The sequence below is a fragment of the Actinia tenebrosa genome, unplaced genomic scaffold (genome assembly GCF_029948245.1).
Source record: "Actinia tenebrosa isolate PJP-AT-01 unplaced genomic scaffold, QUT_ActTen_1.0 PGA_scaffold6__47_contigs__length_16458017, whole genome shotgun sequence".
Classification (NCBI taxonomy): Eukaryota; Metazoa; Cnidaria; class Anthozoa; order Actiniaria; family Actiniidae; genus Actinia; species Actinia tenebrosa.
In genome coordinates, this window is record NW_028292583.1 from 3978905 (window position 1) to 4000395 (window position 21491).

The 21491-nt window shown below is 37.0% G+C and overlaps 1 protein-coding gene and 1 long non-coding RNA gene across 2 annotated transcripts; one reads left to right on the top strand and one right to left on the bottom strand.

The window, feature by feature from the left end:
• Window positions 1–1181: 1181 nt before the first annotated feature.
• LOC116297620 (fibroblast growth factor receptor 4) lies at window positions 1182–16801 on the bottom strand. The gene is made up of 14 exons (XM_089039067.1): window positions 16546–16801; window positions 12510–13121; window positions 10835–11182; window positions 9722–10048; window positions 8348–8674; window positions 7688–8035; window positions 7109–7375; window positions 6630–6820; window positions 6025–6316; window positions 5515–5816; window positions 5212–5405; window positions 4872–5115; window positions 3987–4135; window positions 1182–3246 (listed from the first exon to the last, which is right to left on the bottom strand). Exons 1-14 carry the CDS (start codon window positions 16628–16630, stop codon window positions 2937–2939), a joined length of 3996 nt encoding a protein of 1331 aa, XP_088895193.1. The 5' UTR covers window positions 16631–16801; the 3' UTR covers window positions 1182–2936.
• Window positions 16802–17342: 541 nt separating this feature from the next.
• LOC116297617 (uncharacterized) lies at window positions 17343–17879 on the top strand. The gene is made up of 2 exons (XR_004197248.1): window positions 17343–17607; window positions 17734–17879. It is a non-coding gene; the product is annotated as an uncharacterized LOC116297617 (long non-coding RNA).
• The last annotated feature ends 3612 nt before the right edge of the window (window positions 17880–21491 follow it).

Below are 21491 nucleotides of genomic sequence, written 5' to 3' on the forward strand. Positions count from 1 at the left end.
GATTAAACAAAAGAATTTTTTTCCCTTGGGAACTGAATAAGTTTTCTTGTCATGCAAAAACATTGCATTATTTCTGGCACCAACATGGCTGCCGTGAACACACTCTATACCGGAGATAGGACTTAGTCATAGAAATGACTTGAGCGTGTCAAGATTAATGATTACTCTCCCTATGATTAAACCGATCTAGCCAAAGATAGATGTAGTTTCTTTTGTAGCGATGTTCGTAATTGTTTTCAAATGTTATCTGTAACATTATATCATGATCATGATCATTATCGATCATCATTATCTTCGACGTCATCGTCATCATCAATAATTAGTTTCCATAGCATTCTTTTAATTAATTAGTTTCTAAATCTTCCCATAGTTCAGAGCATATATAGACTATTACTTATAATCATGTCTCGCTTGGCAGAGTAATCGATATAGTACGAAGGATCCAATGGTAAGTCAGGACATAACTTCCTCTTTACACAAGGAACCTTGGGCCGGAAAGGGAGAGTGAGGGCGTTACGAGGTACAAGATTAGGACAAGCTGCCAATCTCTGGTTTGATAATATTATTAAAGCAACGAGGTTATCCAACAAAATTATTGATTAATATTAAATTAATGATAGCTATTAATATTGTTTTCATTGTTATCTATTGTTACCATTTATTATTAGAATTTTTATTTATTTATTAGAATTACTAGTAATCATTACTATCATCATTGTTATTATTTTATGGCGATGGAACAATTCTTTATCATTGTCAAGGAAGGGCTGGGTTTAAATCTTTGGCTTGGCTGTGTTCAAGTTTACTGAAACAAAAACAGTAATCGTAATAAACAGCATGCCAACACTCAACATACATAACGGAAAGTACAAACCCACTGCGCCTTAACTGTACGTTCCGTGACCTTGCGGTTTCCTGAAACTGATGTATTTGGATGGACAAATATCTCTTCTATGAGAACAGTTCTACTTTATCATGCATGTCGCATAGCTCTCAAAAGTGTGGATAGCGTGCCTCTCAGCACGATGTGTGTGTGTGGAAAGGTGGGGGGGCGGCTCTCAGATCATAATTTTTAACCCTGGTTCTTGGAATATTTGTAATGCTACGTAACACTTCCAGTTGCTAAGATCTTCCAGGTCAATAACCCGGAAGACAAAAAATACACACTTGATGAATCGAAATTTAAGAAAACAAAAACTTTAATTAAACTTGCTGTACAACTTTGCGCTGTAAAAAGTACAAAAAACTATATTAAGTATTATTAATAATGCTATAGCCACAGCATTGACGCTGGCTTGTGAATAGATATGCTTAAAATTCCCTATATTACTCATTACCTGACTTTAATTACAATATTCTTAATTCTTAACATACGCGAAGCCTACATTCTGATTGGCTATCCTGTCGTTATAGCAACCAATATCGTGAACGAACTCACTATAAACAAGAAAGAACTTGTTTGCCTTGCGCTTTTAGCAACATTTTTTTAAACCATTTTTGACGAGTCCCGATTAATTTGCTTCCTTCAAGACCTCTTGCGTATTTGCTCGCTACGCATTAGAGGATCTAAGGCTATCCCAAGTGCCTTTGTAGCTTCGTAACTTGCTACGACTATGGGCTTATGGGAATCAATAATAAAACAAGAATGTTATATAGGTTGCGATCTAAAATATATACTATATCAAGGGGTAGCTAGGACATTTTTACGATCAACATTAAAGTTTGCAAAAGAAATATATTATATCAATAAATACTGCTGAGAAAACAGAGATGGTTTCTCGTACCTTGGAAGAAAAAATCCTTAGAAACTAGATTTCTTTTTCTGACGAAAAACCCCCAGGAGGTGTACTCGGGTGGGTAACATGACGGGAAGGTCCGAAGTATTTTTTTGGGTTGACAGTTTTCGTTCCCGGTATTTTTTTGGGTCAAGAGACCACCCTCGTATTTTTTTAGGTCTCGAAATGAAACCCGTATTTTTTTGGGTCGTCACATCTCCGAGTTCGATTTTCGTATCAGAAAATTATTTGAAGAGCCTGTTGAATTCAATAAATCAGTTTTGAAGTATTTAAGTATTGTATTTTTTTGGGCCAGAAATTTGGATGCCATGTATTTTTTTGGGTGTAAAATTTCAGGTTTGAGTATTTTTTTGGGGTTGCAATATGAAGCTCCGTCGGACCCCCCCCCCCCCCCCCCCCCCCCGTCATGTTACCCACCTGAGTACACCCCCTGGGGAAAAACCATCCTACGAATTCGAGTCTCAGGCACATGGCCAACTAGGGGGTACTACTTTTTTCCCGAAAACATCAATTGTACATTTTTTAAATATGTATACTATGGGCTATACATTTTAACCTTTCTAACACTTGGATATTTCATATTTTTATGGTTCTGGTTCCTCTTTAGTAGGGCTGGTTAGTTTACAGACAAGATAAACGACCATTTGCCCCTGACTGCTGACAGTCTTCTTTTCTTTTTCTTTTGCTGGATCGGTATTCGTGAGGAAAAGGAGACTTTTTTCTCCCCGAAAAAAAAAAAAAAAAAAAGAGTCTGCCAGCAGGGAACACTTGCTCCTGATTGCTGACGTTTTTGATCTCATGCGAGAAACTTTACTGTCAGTCAAGTGGTTAACTAAGAGAATGTTGCTTTCCCAGCCGCTTCCTTGTGTGTGTACATCAAGTCTATAAGCCAAGTAACATCCACGTTTCGGTGTGAAGGAAGTGTTGATATACTGTTACTCTTCATTCCTAATCCAATCGCCTGTAAGCGCTATAGCATTGTCTAAACATTACCCACTATAATGTTGAGGTCTGGTTCAGCCTTGTACAAAAACATTTCATGGTTTGTAGGTCTTTTCGGATCAACCGGAATCGGTGTCGTTGCATTAAGAAACAGGACACGTTTCTTTTCTATTACGTTCGTGTTGACTCCTCCCTGATCTACACCGATGATTCGATATCCCGTTTTCCCTTCTTGCCTTTTGTCGAGGGTGAAAAAGTAGGCTCATCATAACCAAGCTGTACTAACAGTGGTTCATTTTCTTCAGCGTCTCTGTCTTTATCCTTCTCGTCGATGTCAATACCACTTTCATTGCTGCTCTCACTAGCGTTTCTGTATTCAGGATTCGCGTGTGATTTTTGGGTAGCTTCTTCGTACGTCGGTGGAATACTTGGAAGCGGTGAGTTTGGCATTGTGTAGCCTGGAGATTCTGGTTCACTCGGTGGAATAGTTGGCAGAGGAGAATTATAACTACAAACAAAACAAAGATATGCTAGTTAGCTCTATCCGTATGCATGCAAATTACTGATTTTATTTCTGGAAAGAATTCACCTCTTAAAAATACCAAAATATATCTAGAGTGTGTGAACTTCGCCTCACTCTTGAGAGAAAACAAAAGCAGAAATTAGGATAACTACACAAGCAACCCCTTAATTCGAGGCTAAGCCCGCGCAGTCTAGAAATTATGGTATTTAAGAGTAGTGAAGGTAAAACTAAAACAAGACCCCTTGCATTGATTTCGTAGATAAATTGTTCTGGGGGTTAAAACAATGCAAAAAAAAAAATCCATTGTCTCGTACGGCAGAACAATTCCTCTCGGGATTCAGTGCAAAGGGCCAATAAAGCCACCTTAAAAATCAGTTTATGAAGAATTCCCACTTGGAAAGGCTTATAAGAGGGTATCTGCCTTACAGACTTTCCAAGTTTTGTTCACGAACGGAACTTTAAACTAGATCTTAGGATACGAAAATAACCGTTTAAAGTAAGGACAAAAACCATGAACACTTTGAGCTTTTTTCAGGTTATTATTTCGTGAACTTTCTACTTTTTCAAACCCTGTAAAATGAAACATTGAGTGCAAATACAAAATAATCTCCTTACCAATTGATTGACTCAAGGGATGGTCTAAAGTGTGAATTTTAAAAAGTGACAAAAAAAAAAAAACTGAAGTGTTCACGGTTCTCACTGTAATAAAAGGTAACTGAGATTACTTTGTTGATGACTGTGTAACAGGCGAAGGAAGAGCCTCTTCATAACCGTCAACTGTTTTTCTATTTCTCATGTTTGAATCACATGGATTGAGGTAATAGTCAGTTGCTCCTGAAACTTCATCAACTTGCAGTTGAAGGTAAGGATTGTCCTGTTTATCAAACCACACAAAAACCATTTCGTTATACAACACTTCCATTATCAAATAACTGACATAAAACAATATGCCGAGACAAAAGGTGGTCCACAAAGATTAATACGTTTTCACCACATTTTTCCTCTTTCATAGAGTTTTTTTTCTTGTCAAGAAATACAAAAAGACTCTGAGCAAAAAAGTTCAGTAATGAATTCATACTAAAGGCCTGTATTCATCAAAAAGAGAAAACTTGCCATTCAAAATAATGATGCTGACGTTGATGACGATGATGATGCTTGATGATGATACATGATGATGATGATGCTTGATGATGATACATGATGATGATGATGCTTGATGATGATACATGATGATGATACATAATGATACATGATGATGATGATGCTTGATGATGATACATGATAATGATACATGATGATGATGATGATGACAATGATGATGGTTATGGATATGATAATGATACATGATGATGACGGTGATGAAGGTTATGGAGATGATAATGATACATGATGATGACGGTGATGATAATGATAATGATGATAATAAAAATAAACAAACCTAAGAAACATGTATGTGAACCTTTTTCCGTGCAAAATCTAAGTTCCAAAACTTATACTTCTTAATCGTAAAAACATTAATAACGAAAAAAAATTTTAAAAAATCAATTAATCGACTCAATCAATCAATCTCCACAGAGGCTCTTTACCAAAATATGACCAAAAGTCTTTACCTTTGTCACATTCTTTTCCAGTATTTTCCCAAGTCTGTCAGCAATTGCCGCAAATGTCGGTCTTTGTTCAGGAGCCTCAATCCAACAGTCTCTCATGATGGCATACATCTCTAGAGGACAGCCTTGTGGCTGTTTCATTCTGTTTCCTTCGCTGAGATAGTCCAGGAGTTGTTCCGTGGGTAGACCGGGGTATGGAGTGCCGCCAAGAGTGAAGATCTCCCACAACAAGACACCATACGACCATCTAAAAATAAGACATTGGAAACAAGAAAAAATCATCCTAAGTGCCCATAATGGTAGCCCTATATAACCTGTGTTAAGTACTAATCTTAATGCTTACACATCACTTTTTTCCGTGTAGACCCGGTCAAACAAAGATTCCAAAGCCATCCACTTGACGGGCAGCAATCCACTGGTTGTTTTCACATAAAGGTCATCTTGATAGATGTCACGTGCTAAACCAAAATCCGAGATCTTCATGACGTAATTTTCTCCAACCAGGACGTTACGGGCTGCAAGATCACGATGAACGCACTGGAAATATCAAATTATAGAAGTTATTTGACAAACTGTAAATCTCAATATGCATTGATAAAAATGATGAAATTTGGATTAGAATATAAGAGATATTATAAAGATTCACCTTCCTCGAGGCCAAGAACTCCATGCCTCGAGATATCTGATAAGCTGTCATTCCTAAATCCACCAAAGTGAACTCCTGATCGGGATTATTCGAGGTTTTCACCCAGTTTGCATCGTAAATATCTCGTCTGGCACGAAGGAATGACAATAAGTCTCCATGGGGAGCGTACTCGATGATCACCAACAGTCGACGACCACGTGTACAGGCACCAAGCACGTTGACAATATTCTTGTGTTCTCCGAGATGAATAAGTATCTTTAGTTCTGAGGCCAAGTCTTTGTAGTCACTCTGGCTGGCTCCCTCTGAGGAAAAGTAAGAAGAAAGATTGATTAAACATGTACACTGTAGTATCTTTCATCTTTACGATGCATCATACGCATTTTTTAGCTTGCTCGTTCCTTTTGTTTCCTTTCCTTGCTCTTTCCTTTCTCTCTCTCTCTCTCTCTCTCTTTCCCTTGTCCTTTTGTTTTCTTTTTCTCTTTTCTTCATGTTACTGACAACTTTTCTAACCTTTCAGACTCTTAACTGCAACTGTTTGCTTTGCTGTTCTCATACTGCTGTATTCGTTTTTCTTTCTGCTTTCTCGCATGGATCTCCGTAGTTTTGAACGTCGTTTCAATCCATCTGGAGTTTTATCTCTGGGCTTGAAGGCTGGCATACCGATGGCTTCTGCTTTCAATACCTGTCCAAACGCTCCAGAACCAAGAGGTTTGCCAAGAATGAGTCTCTCTTCAGGGAATTCCCAGTCAAGATCGTAGGGAAGGTTGTTACATTGTTCAAGAAGACTACGGTCTGGATCAATCTGTAAGAAAAGAGCAAGAATAAATAACCAAGGCGCTAGTCTATTTTATACTCTATTCTCCTTCTACAGCCCTGCACCTTCAAAGAAAATGCCTATGTTTGTATTCTCATTGCAAATTAGCGCTTCTTCCTATTCTATTCAACTCTTCAATTTTTGAAAAACGTGCGGAAAATTGCATGCGCAAACGCGGTGTTTTCCCGCCAATTTCCCGATTAATATATTTGATGAAAGCCTGCATTTTCTTAAGAAAAAAAAACTGTTTTGTCCTCAAAAAACAACAACAAAACAAAAGAATAGCTGAAGACAAACGAACCTTGTAATCGCTGCTGCCAGTTCTCAAAAAGTATAGCTCCTTGTATTCATCTATTTGTTTTTTCTGTCTTCGATACACAATAAAGCAGATTATGCTGACGATAAGTACAAATGCTATGCAACCACAGATGATTCCAATCAGGACTTCTGTGGACATTGCACTTTTTACGGCCAAAACACCTGCATCATTTTCTGCAAAACAGGAATTAAACATTACATATATAAATCACAGTTACTTGAATATCTTTTACATCCTTTCCAACTGAACTGTGAGAACGGATATTCAAATCATTAATTTCTCCTTCTCACTAACTGTTGATAACATCCAGTCTAATCCTTTTTTGAAACGACTAATGAACACAAGGGACCCTGAAATAACCATAAAGCCCATAAAACATTTGGCTTTCCAAGCTTTGGTGATAATTTATTGGCTTCGTTTTTGCATTAAAAAAAGTTTATTTCAAGAGGAAATGAATGTACCTTGGATAGTCAGTAGAGCAGTGACAGACATGATGGTATTCGTAGCATTACACGTGTAGTTTCCCAAGTCTTTTTCCTGCACATCTTCCACCCTCAGCAAAGCTTTCCCTAGACCACTTGACAGTACTTTCCTGTTGGGATCATCTGTTCTTGTCCAAACTACATCAGGCAGTGGATTACCAGTAGCGCTACATGTTACGTTGATTGAAGTTCTCAGACCAACCGGGAATTTTTCTCCATGTTTTGGGTTTAATATTTTAGGTGAGGCTAAAATTTTGTCAAATAAATACAAACAAGTTTGCTTCATATTGCACCTGCTATTGTCTATCCTACAGGTATTCCTTTTTAAACTTACTGCCTAACGTGCTTATTATTGCACTCCAGGTTCTTCTAGTCTATAGATAGTTTTCTACCTGGGATACTTATTATTGCACTCCAGGTTCTTCTAGTCTGTTAGATAGTTTTCTTCCTGGGGTGCTTTCTATTGCACTCCAGGTTCTTCTAGTCTGTTAGATAGTTTTCTACCTGGGGTGCTTTCTATTGCACTCCAGGTTCTTCCAATTCCTTTCTAATACTCACCCAATACATAAAGTCGGGCCTCTTTTTCATCTCTACCTTCAGTGTTTTCTGCAGTGCACTGATACCATCCAGTGTGTTCATTGTGTTTAGGTTTACAGATCACAAGGTGACTGTTATCATCACGAATCACATAAAAACCTGTTGTTCTGGTTTTGCATTCAGTAGTTGAACTAAGGCCTTTAGAGATTTGTCTTTCTAAACTTCTCCACTCTCCCCCTTGTTTTTTGTTCCAGTTTATGGTGGCTTTTGGGTTTGCTGTGGTTGCTTCACACACAAACTCTACATATCCTGGAAATTGTTCTCTTACTTCTTGTGAAACTAATCCAGTAATATTTGGCTTTACACGAGCTGTAAACACGTGAAAATAAAGGGTTAGTTAGACCTCCAGAAAAAAACTAATGTATGCAACTGTGGCGTGCTCCATTGCTGCTGACAGAGTTTTCAAGGTATGTCATCAGACCCTGCTTTTCCTCGATGCCTGAAAGCTGAAAATTTAGGAATAGAATAGAATAGAGCAGAGCAGAGCAGAGCAGAGCAGAGCAGAGCAGAGCAGAGCAGAGCAGAGCAGAGCAGAGCAGAGCAGAGCAGAGCAGAGTAAATTGCCTCACTAGTTATAAGCCTAAACAATATTGACAAAGTGTTATAATTCATTGTTCTTACCTTGAACAACAACCCTAATGGTGTCATTATAGATTTTCTGAGGTTTCAAAAACTTTGCATCACAGGTATATAGACCAGAATCATTAGTGGTCGTATTGATTATCGTCATTACAACATTAGTATATGTGTCATCAATTCTAACATTAGTGACATTAACTCGTGGGTCTGCCTGCGGAGAGATGAGAGTCTTGTCTCTGTACCATTCAATACCACCATCAAACATTGCACCTTGACTCAATGCAACACACCCTATTCTTATCCGTTCACCAGCTATCAAGACTGGAGGCTTCTTGGGGTCATTGATATCAACTAGTTTGCGTCCTTCATCTGGAAAAAGTCAAGTATCATATCATAAGTAAACGCTGCTCAGAATGTATAAACCAACTCAACATTCCAGGGACGGTTTTGGAAAATACCCTTCACAGGTCCTCAAACCATCCAACTAGTTGAACCTGTGCAAGGCAAAATACTAAAATCAAAGCCTTTGACATTCTTTGGAGACATTATTAGGGTAGCTCCCAGCTACTGACTCTCAATTATCATAGCTGTCACAGGGCTAAATATAATGACTGGCCAAAAGACAATGTTTGGCCAAATTTGGTATGTGACTAGAGAAACACTTCTTAAGCTGGTCCCATGGACTGGTCACATTGACTGTTCACATGGACTGTTCACATGGACTGTTCACATGGACTGTTCACATGGACTGTTCACATGGACTGTTCACATGGACTGGTCACATGGACTGGTCACATGGACTGGTCACATGGACTGGTCACATGGACTGTTCACATGGACTGTTCACATGGACTGTTCACATGGACTGTTCACATGGACTGTTCACATGGACTGGTCACATGGACTGGTCACATGGACTGTTCACATGGACTGTTCACATGGACTGATCACATGGACTGGTCACATGGACTGGTCACATGGACTGGTCACATGGACTGGTCACATGGACTGGTCACATGGACTGTTCACATGGACTGGTCACATGGACTGGTCACATGGACTGGTCACATGGACTGGTCACATGGACTGGTCCCATGGACTGGTCCCATGGACTGGTCCCATGGACTGGTCCCATGGACTGGTCCCATGGACTGGTCCCATGGACTGGTCCCATGGACTGGTCCCATGGACTGGTCACATGGACTGGTCACATGGACTGGTCATCAATTGTTCGGATGTGACCAGTCATCATGTCCAGCCATTGAGCAGCTGTCATATTTATCAGTGTATGTAGGAGACTAATAGCACACCAATTTTCTTTATTGTTTTACTGTGTTTCTATGGGTAAGTGACCCTATGGTTGATGAAACATTATACAGTTAGTTACTAAAAATACAGTAATAATTTTAAACTCACCAATGCGACGGAATGCTAAAACCAGGTTATCAGTGCCATATTTATTTGTTGCTGTACACCTATAAAATGCACCTTCCTGCTCTTTAGGAACTTTGACGCGGCTGTGATTTGTAGTCTTAACAGGAGATGGATGTACGGTGTGGCTTGAAGGAAGTGACCTCCATTCGCCTTGAGAGGGAAAGCAGTCCACCTGACTAGTAACACAAGGTTGGTACATCCAGCTAAAGGATGCAGCCGGGTTGCTTTTTTCAATCTTACATTCTACCTCACTTGGTTCATTATTAACTTGGAAAAAGGGATCTTTGCGCTGCACAATAACTGGTTGAACTAAAAATCAGAGAGAGTTGACATTAACTAGTGATTCCTGTTCTGACAGTCATCTTATATTACCAGTTGTAAGATGCTTTGATGTGGGATAAAAAAATTTTTTAAACTAACTTTTATGACTTGACATCATTTCCTTTAAGGGCCTCTTCTGCGAGGTTCCCTCCACATGCACCACCACTACATTCTATATTTACAACACTAAACTCGCATGTTGGTTTTTATAGAGGGAGGAAACCATACAACCAAGGGAAAAAACCCTTGTACTACTCTTCCCAGTAGACCAAAGCCGTCATGATTTTTGTAATGGATTTCATAGTGTCTGTCATTTTAACCGCAAGTGCATTCTAAATCATCAACATGATAGCATGTGGACAAGTTTTTACACCACATGACAAAGTGCAGAAGGTTTTTATCAAGTGGTGTAAAAAGCTTGCCCATGTGGCCAGCATCGGCATCATGTGGAAGATTTGAAATGCACTTGCAGTTAACATAACAGATGCGGTACAAAGGTGGAAAAAAATCACAATAACATCACAACTGACTGGGTCCACTGGGAAGAGTAGTAGCAGGGTAGAGAACAAGACATCAAACAAACTCAACTCACATATGCAGTTCAGGAGAGAATTGAAAACTTGAACATGTAGTTCCAAAAATTATCCATACCCCCCTCACGGAGGAATTTTTTAAGACACCCACCTACCCCCCGGAAATTCCAATTTTCTTCCATACTTAATTCACATTCTGAATGGCTGTATTTTCAATGTCAATTATAAATCATTTACTTACTTTGCACATTAACATCTATTGTTCTGTTCACTTCCCCTTGAGTATTGACAGCTTTACAAGTGTATTTTCCTTGGTCATCTGGAAAGTTGGTGTCCAATATTGTCAGACTACCATTTATCTTTGTGTGCTTGGTAATTGGTTTCGATGTAATCTTGTATTTTTTGTCATTGCAAACTTTAGCTACTTGAAAAGGTTTACATTCTTTTATTTTAATCTGCTTGCCATCTTTGTACCAATATACATCTGGCCGTGGATGTCCATATGCGTAGCAATGCAAGGTCGTTTCATTAGAGTGCAACGACAAGAGTGGGGAACTACTGGATGACAGAATCTTTGGAAATTCATGCTCTGAAAAAAAATGACAGTAGTAATAAGATAACTTGAAGTTTTAAACAGGAGATATCTAGAAAATGGATGGGAAGGATATTTTATTATAATTCAGAATATATTGTTATTCAAAAGGGAAGACAGTCAAAAAAGAAACCACAGGACTTATGACATTTGGACTGTCTTTTCTGTACTTTGAATGTTTTAAAAGGAAAAAAATATTTATAAACATCAATACTGTATGCATATACATGCACATAATATGATCGGGTGAAAATATTATAATAATATAGTGCAAAAGTACAAGAATCTGATATTGGTGAAAGGATTGAAATAATTAAGTGCAAGTCAGAGTCCAATCAGAATATGTGATTTATCAGTAATTAATATATAAAGTCGTTAGCAGCTCAGGAGTAGAAATACAAAGAATTAAGCAAACACTGAAATAAGAATTAAGTTCTTTTAGTTTGTTTGTTTGTTTGTTTGTTTGTTTTTTCTTTTTTCTTTTGAAAGTCTTAAGGCCGGTTTAGACAGTATGATTTTCGTCTACAACTATCGCATGCAACACACTCGCGCCATCCTACAACTCGAGTCGTAGCGTGTAAATCAAGCCTACAACTTGCCTACGACAGACGTGAGCGTGTTGTTTACGATAGTTGTAGGCAAAAATCTTACCGTCTTTAGACTGTCTTAACTTGAGTTAATTCCTTGAGGGAATTCTAGAATTTGGGACCTTGATATACTATGGTAAATTGCTTAATATTAGTATGACAATGATGAGGTCTGAGGTTCCCTGAATTTCTGGTTTAATAATTAACATATACAGTACAGTAATTTTCAAAATTAAAGTGAACTGGCCAAGAAAATCCAACTTAAAGTTTATGCAAATGAACACTATTTTGTATCAGATTTACAACACTCTTCGCAGTCATGATTTCTGTTATGTTTTTCTCATGAATTATTAATGAGTTTATCAAGGATATTTAATAAGAATTGTTTTGATTAGAATACATAAACATACCTACTTGGAGTAGGTTTATTTGTCGTAAAGTCAAGAGATTATTGTCAAGAAATAGAGGCTATGTATGAGCATCATGACTAGATTTGGTAATAATACACATAGCTCTTTTTTGAAGTTCAACAATTTTTTGCAGGGTTGTTGTATAAGTAGGAGCCCAAACAATATTCCCATAATATAAGTAAGGACATACAAGAGAAAAGTATAAATCAAAAAGAGAAGTTGAAGGTAGGAAGAATCTTGCCTTTGATATAATTCCTATCTTGATGTCATTATCAATTTTACCAACCTAAAATCAACAGTTTATACACCATTATTACTTGTACCTACCATATACTTCTAATGTTGAATATTTGAAGTCTCCTTTCCCTTGGTAAGTCATCTTGCAAATGTAAATCCCAGCATCGTTTTTTTGTGCATTCTTGAACATTAATACCACCTTTAACTTGTTTATCTCAAGATCTTTCTCTGTATGTATTTGATTACTTGGTACAGCTGTCTCAGAACCATCAGTATGCTTCTTAAACCACTTTAGAGTACTTTGAGACACAGAAGAACAGGTGACGTTATACGATTGTCCCATTGTCAAGACAACAGCATGAACAGGATCGATATCGAGTGGAGGTGTTAAGCTAGGATTAGGAATCAAATTAGCCAATCGGTCCGACCATTTGATAGTAGCCCCTGAACCATTAGTAGCACGACACTGGTATTGTCCTGCATTAGATATACCAAAGCCCAAAACTGTGTACACATGACCAGATTTAATGAGTTTGCCAGGTGTTGGTGAGAGCAGATTCCAAGCACTTCCTATAGACTGACGATGATATAATTGTGTAGTGGCATTTCCATCATTTGTTGTACAATTCAGCTTGAAGTTGGACCCAAATGGAACAGCATAAAACATTTGTGGGGTGAATAGGAACTTGAATTCAGCTGATACTGTGGACAAAAATACAGTACATACAGTAATACAGTTTGATAGATCATACAGTATGTTAGTAAGTACAGACAAAATATTTAAATTTTAAATGACTTAAATATTTCTCTCTTTTTAAATTAAATAATAAGGCTCCTGTTGGTAACATCAACATTTTTGTAACTGAAAGGGCTTACGCTGTTAAAATAAAGGTGTTTAATTCATTAGCACATTAATAACAGCTAGCAACAGGTAACCATTAGAAGTGGAGCTATGTGATCATGTTTTCTAGAGAGAGTTATTAGCCAGGCAACTGCATATTAGACGTACTATAGTGTAATGATTACCTGCTTTGGAAGGCCAAATAGAAGAGAGTTACAGATGTCAATTTTTGAAGTAACAAAGGTGTGAATCTGAGTTTCAGTAGCAGTAACAAATATATATTTTCTTATTCTTGATAAATATTTGTTATAATAGGTGGTATCAATTAACATTCCTTAATTTTATATAAAGCATGCTTCACTCTCAGTTGATCCTTTCTTCAGTTTGAAAAATATAGGTAAAAAAATTGTCAGCAATATAATATAATTAAAACAGAATATATACAAAATAGAAACTACTCTTACTCTTACTCAGATATATCATGCACAATTTATTAGTTGTTTTTCTGGCTGGTATCTAATTTATTCCTCTTAAAATTGCATATGACCAAGCATTTTAACACCATTTTAAACGAATCAACAAGATAACTCTGATGTTATAATCTTCTTCATGAAAAACATACCCCTCCATCATTAATTCTATATGTAAAGCTAAATAAGATATCAAAGAGAAGATGACGTTTGATTTAACCATGCTTCACTTAAATCATTGCTTTGTAAGTATACTTTCCCAATTAGTGATCAACCATCTAAATACTGTATAAGAAAGGTTTAGAACCCTAATACTGATGTTTCAATATTGTGAGTTCTTTGTCAGAGTAAAAAGAATCCCAAATTCAACAGTACAATACGTTTTTAATATTTCAAGAGAGAAATGCAATTATCATTAATTTACTTATGGCCCTAAGCCTGGGGGGTACTCTGCCAGAATTTGGGTAGGGGTGTTCCGCTGGGATTCTGAAAGGGGTACCCTGCTTATGACAAAAAAACTTAAATTTGTAGACCCTGTGTATGACAAAAGATATAATTTATTGCACTGAGTTCCTGTTGTTTCAATTATCATGTCATTCTCGCGTATCGTTTTTTTACAACCATAATAACCAGTTTCGGTCAATACGAAAGCATTGAGTGAAATTGCATACCCTGTTTATGACAAGAAGCTCGAAAAATCACACCCTGTTCGGCGGATCATCCCTGTATAGTCCATATATGGGAGTACCCCCCCCCCCCGGGGCCCTAAGCGCCAACTACTATTAAACCTCTAGTTATTATCATTTCCCCCCTGAAAATATTTAGTTTAAAATTATACATAGGTATAAACAAAAAAGAGACAACTACTAATCCACCTTTATCTTTCATTTTCAATTCAAGAATATTAAGTAGTTTCACTGTTTCAAATTAATCTACCCTGCTTGCAGACATCCTTTTCACTCAATCCTCAGGTCTTAGGGTAAATTTTATTCTATATATTCTTTAGATTGTTTATTCAAAAAAACTGCTTTCTTTATACTAGTTATGCCTAACAATATCAAAAATAAGAGTATGTGGTGACCAAAATTTTAAGAATGTTAAACATTTTGATAGGCAAACCTCTTTAAATAGTTTTTCTGATTTAGATTTCTGATAAAGACATGTAATTAAAAATATTTCCCAGATAACCTTTGCAGAAGCAATGTAAAATACAATATATCTGGGAAACTTCCTTCATCACAACTTTTATTTATTTCTTTTATCCCTTTTCTAGCTATAGCTTCACGTCACCTCTTAAACTGAAGACTAAAATGTCACATACATGATGCACACAATGTACTTATAGTAGAACACAACTAGAAAGGATTTTTGTGTCAATAGGTCACTTATCAAGTCACTAAACCTCTTGATTTCGACATGTAACTTGAGCCTTTACATGTGTGTCTATCTCTCTCTATCATATAATACCAGTAGCCATGCCTGCAGATAATCATTATATATGTATTTACCATATGAATTGTAAATATTTAGAGAGAATTCTTTTCATATTTGAGCAGTGAGTGCCAAAAACTATTTTCTTGAAGAAAGGCTGTTGTACAAGGCTAAAATCTTGTTATTGAGAAAGTTCAACTTGTTTGGAAGTGGAGATGACTGATTAAAGTGGAATCAAAGTGTTAACCCAAAGCAAAAATTTTATTTGAAAATGAGGTTTAGGCCTTCATTTGCTTATTTCCCATATATTTTCTATAAAAAAGCCTGACAAAGCAACATTCTAACACAAATTCAACAAAACATCTTTGTACAATTTAAAATACCGCTTCAAACAGGCATTTTAAAATAAAATTCCTCTTAATGTACAATAACTATATATGATCTTGAATGTTACATGTAAAAGATAATTCGTAAAAAGCAATATCCAAACGAACAGAAATTTGGGTACTAATTAGAGGTATTCTATAATAACAATACGAACACTACAGCTAAAAACTGATAAGTGTAAGCGAGAGCTGCCAGTAAAATGAAAAATGTCAATCAAATCGAAATATAAATAAAATTGTTTGACCAATGTAATTATAGCTAGCACAAGCTCATTGTAATAATAACTAATTATTAGTTCATATTTATGCACCACTTAATAAGTGAAGGTTGGAAATAGTATGAACAACAACATTTAAAAAAGAATAAATAAAGTTGAAAAAGTTGTGTTTTTAAGTTTTTGGCGTGTGAAACAATAAGAAGAGCGAGATGTACTGTAGGTTTTATTAGTACGTCCAAGATCGATGACGCGTTTATAATTATTAAATAACACGTGCTTTGTAAGTCAAAAAACACCATATTAATTCAAACTCATTAAGTTTTGTTCTTGTACGAAATCTCTAAATAAAATGTTCAATTCAAAGCTGCAAAAGTCTAAACATGGGTGAAAAAAATTCTTCCGACGAGCTGGTGTAAAATTCGTTCAATGAAATGACAGCAAGTTCTGTTCGTTTTGAAGGACTTTTCAATCGTTTTGATGTGTTTATAAGAAATCAGCCTAAAGATAGTCATAATTTAAACAGAACTTGGTTATCATCATTGGATTATAAGGAAAAAATATGAACAAATATGCTTTTAATGTATATTTACGTTAGTGGTTGCGTTAAGACAGAAAAAAGCTGTATGGCGCTGGTTTTAAGTTAGAGATATTTTATACGACTTCGAATTAATATCCCTGATTTAATGGTACTAGTTCTAAAACTGAAGCTATATTTATCCCTACACAATCAAAAGTATATTAGGATTGAATAATAGTACTAAAGCTATCCTTGAATCGTACCTTGATGTGCTTGGGAAGACAGAAGAACAAGAATACACGTGAACAAGATGATCCTAGCAAGGGGCTGCTTGCCAATCCACGCCATTCTCGATCGCAAAATTTAACCCAAAAATCCCTCTATCAGGGCCAGAATTTGGCCTCACTGGACGAAAAAATTAAATATGATCGGCGATTTCAAAGTAATTCTTTGTTAAAGACTCAAGTTCAGGTGCGGTTGGACGCTAAGTTAGAATAGATGGACATTCAAAACACAGGAAATGCTTAGGTGTGGTATGATCTCATCCACTCATTGACCAATCACATTCCATAGACATGACGTCACGAACACTTGACGGCCCCCTAACAGGCAGTCACGGAATCATGGCGAATAGTTTCGGAATTTTGTCGGGCTTTCGGGAAGTATCTAACGGAATATGGAGGCGGAGAGATATTTAAATATTGAACAATGTGAAAGAAAACTGTGCAAAACTTGTAGTCTTTGGGTGGCATATCTTTTAGCAACATGTAGCAAGTAGAACGTCGAGCAATTTTTGTTCAAACAATCTCGTTAAAAGGAGTAATGATGGGAAACGAAAAATATAGCATTGTGTGTGTTCTAACGAATATTAGAAATAGCAACCAAAAAACACGTCTCGGACTACATTCTTGTAGGAGGTCGGCAAGAAAACTAATATATAGCGCTAATACATCTGTTCAACAAATTGATTATATAATTTCGTCTGAATTTCTTATCGTCATTGTCTTAATTCCATTTACTCCCAAGCCGAGTCTGTTTAATATTCAGAGACAGCGCTTGCGTTAACCTTGAGGTTAAAAGCATCTGGTAAAAATAATCGTCGATGTTTGGCTTGTGGTAAACCAACAGTCTTAAGACACGTACGGAAATGATTCACAACTGAAAAGAAAATAGGAATATAATCTAGGTTGATCGAGTTTGACCACGATGACGAAATATGGCGACGGACATGTAGTCTAGTTCGTCATCCCTGTAGGAAAAAGTCGTCAAGAAGCCGTCTTTCTATTATGCACCATCTTGCATTAAAAACCTTTTGTTTTTATAACGTAAGTACTGACTCTCTCTTTAGAGCATTTTTTTTTCTTTTTTTTCTTTTTTTTTTTTTTTTTTTCTTTCGTTTTTCCCTTTTTCTTTTGTCCACTTAATTGTCTATTTCTATTATTTTGTTTCAGTCTACTGCTGACAACTCGTGGTTCCGTTAAAATAGTATCTACATAACCTGATCAGGTCTCAGTGTGATGTTCATAGGAGTTTTTCCAGACCCTTTGTGTAATATAATATTGCTTGAATAGAATAAAACCGAAAGTTGGCTTTGCGATTTTGTTGGCCTTCCAAGATATAAAAGTTGATAAATAACAAGCTAAAAGATCAGGTAGGTATGATCTTCAGCACTGTGATATCGCTCCCTATCCTACCTACCACAGTTCAACGTTCATCCTACCATTCCTCTAAAAACACTCAGTCGAATATGGCTGAATTTTTTTTTATAAAGAAAAGATATCTTTTAATTCCAATTAATTCGTAAAGCTTTCTAGAACCTAATAAAACCAAAATGTGTCACTAGTGGGTTGCCAATGGTAGACTGATCAACATTGGTGGTAAGATTAAAGGGTTTAATTGCCCATCAAACAAAGGCGAGCTGATTCTTATAGAGTACAGCCAAGTGCATCTGCTGTCTAATCCCCGTATAGACAACCTTGTGACTTCTCAAGGGACTTCCTGAAGCAGGAAGCAGGCGTATACTGTTATTGTAAGATGAACACTGTTTGATAATGATTAGCCTGCTTGATTATATTCAGACCAACTGTTTTAACACACCCTGTAAGTGATACCCATGGTTTCGCTCAAACTGTCTGGGAAATTTGTACTGTGAAAATAAGTTACGTGAAAAGCGGAAAAGTGTCCAAGTATCGATAAACAAACTCCTAGAGTGTACGACTTATAGGAAGAAAGTAGGAAAAAAACAAAACAAAAACAAACAAAAAAACAAAAAAACGCAAAAAATGAAAAAAAAGAAACCAAACCAAAGAGAGAAATAAAGCAAAGAAATGATAAAGGAAAAAATGAAATGAATGAATGAGAGAGAAAATGAATGAATAGATGAATGGACGAATATGACGAAAAAAGAATACCGTGACATCAGGTCACAGTTGTTGTTCAAGGTCAAGCTTCATAAGTATACACTATCTCAATATTTTGATCTCCAGGAAATAAAGACCTTGGGATCGTTTTTTCCCAGTTTTGTTAGCACTGATATTCCATGACTTTTTAACCATCTAACAGTACTTCCTCCTTCTTTAATTTGCCTCTGATTCAGTTGTGGTGAATTCAATCGGAGAAAAGAATACCAAACAAGCGCTTATCATATCAGGTAACGTCCTGGTTTCTCTTCCGGTTCTGCAAATCTAGTTTTTCTCTGTTCTCTCTAGAATGAATTATCGACAACTAGTTATAATCAATAAGTATGTTGGTGAAAAGAATAACTGATTAAAATCCAACATTGTTTCCTGACTTTCGTCGATTATATATATATATAATATCGTATCTCAAGGAAGAATGCCTTAACATGAAACTGAAATGGAAAACGGAAATAGAATAAGAAAGTGATCTATAGTCTGCGGCCTTAGGGGTGGGAAAAAACTCTTAGTACTGATGAAATGCTAATGACAGCAAGACTTATACGCACACTGAGTTCTAGACTGTGTTCATAATCAAAATGTTATTATTATTAATTCATGATTTTTTCCCGGAAGAATTCGAAGCTAGTTTGCATCACAAAACGTTTATCAGAAACCATTTTAAGTATGATTATCAATCAATTTTTAAATGTCGGCCCCGGACGCCGGCCCAATCTACGAGTTCATCAGCGATAAGTAGCGATAGAAAGTCTGGTGAGACAATCTGAAACGGTGAGCTGAATTCACTTTCTTAATTAATCCGGGGGTGTAACAGTGAAGGTCACATCCGTTTTTTCCACGAAGTCACGCTTTTTACTCTTCATCAATCTTTACTTTCCAGCTTTTGTGTAGATTTTGAACTTAACGAATATCAACTGACTGATAAAATGAACCTCAAAGCGTCTCGTCCATATCCATACTTACCTTCATCGATAACACATGGCATATGAATCACATTTTAGCATAGGAAGGGCGTGGATTTTCAACCAAAACTATTACGGAAAGTGTAAAACCACTAGAAAAATTTGAACGAACTATTCAACGTTATATTCTGTGAGTATTTGTGTGTGTGTGTGTGTGTGTGTGTGTGTGTGTGTGTGTGTGTGTGTGTGTGTGTGTGTGTGGTGTGCGTGTGTGTGTGTGTGTGTCATTTCCTCGGCCTTATCCTTATCCCTCCTCATTCACCCACCAGTCAAGAAGAAAAATTAATACTCTAGTGAGAGCAACGATCATCCTTTTTCTCTTAATAATACTTTGCCTCGCTAATCAAATATATTCAACACCCTCTGTATTGCATATTGCGGTTTTGTCCTGATGGAAAGTGGGCGAGTTGTAGTTTATATATAATGACAAAGAATGAATTCAAATTTCCTTCTTTAAAAGATCGCGCATCGCGTCGTTACGATGCGTCATCGATAAGATTCAGTAATGATTTTGGTGACTGTCAGAGAGCTCTCGCTCCAGTGCTTTGCGGTCGCTAGACTCGGTTGCCCAGATCGCTCTCGGCCAACCCTTTAATTTGGTAGAACATTTCACCAGTGGATGAATGGTTAAAGCACATTTTCCTTTGGCATCCTCATCGACCAAATCGTTAGGGGATGCCTGGCACTGTAGCATTCGTGGTGACCTGCAATGAACATGCATGCGATGCAGGTATGGAAGGGGGGTGGGGGTGGGGATTTTGCCTTGACTGAAAGGATACTCCTAAATCAGGTGAAGGGATACTCCTCATATTCTTCGTCACATTGCTCATGATTACAGAATGCCGGTCACAGATTAAATGCCCGGCAGTTTTCGACGATTTCTCAGTAAAAATCGGATTAAAATCGATTGAAAAATACGGGGAAAAAAATTTTTTTTAGATTTAGTAGGCATACGTTTCAGGTCACCCATCCAGGTACTAACTTCCCTCAACCGGACTTGACTCAGTGTCATGGAAGCCCAAGTTTTTTCCACTGGACCACGGTTCCAGGTAAATCAGCATAACAATAGCCGTGAAAACAATGCACCGAATAGACTAGACTTTTTGACAATATCATTTCAACCGATTCCGTGCGTGGCAGAGATGCAAGGGATTAGCCGATATGGTCTGGGGGCCGGCTGGTCTCTCCCCTGATGCTTCGGCTAGAACATTTTCTTGCGTAATTCGTACACCCAAGGGCAGAAGGATTTAATCGCCGTCAGGTCCGAAGTCCATACGACGCCCCAGCTCTGCGGATGTCTCGGGGGTATGGCAAAGTGGAATCGATTTTTTTTTTATTTTTTTTATTTCTGTCGGTGATTCTCGTATCCAGATAAGATTGTCTATTTTTTCAATGCATATTATTACCATATCTTTTTAGAAAGATCGACTATTCTATTCCTTTTTGCTCATATTGACGACTCTTAAAACTCCAGTGTATGCAGGCTAGCCTCACTTCTAAGGTATTTTTTCTAAACTCCTGGGAATAGTTTACTAAGAGCTATCACTCCTCTTGGTTTTGATTCTCGGTATACTTCGTCTTATTTTATTTGCAGCAACGTCCCCTATATGGGCTTCTCACTGATTTTGGTTTTGTAACTTCTGTCACTTCTGTCACTTCTGTCACTTTTGATTTGTTCTTTGTTTCCACATGAGGTCATAGCCGCCATCTTGTTTGTAACAAATTAACTCTGCACGAAATTTTTGTTTTATGCTTGCTTGATTTTTTTTCTGAAAGGAGAGGTTGGGCTAATTTTTTTTCCCGTAGGGGAAGTGCTTGTTCGAATTTATT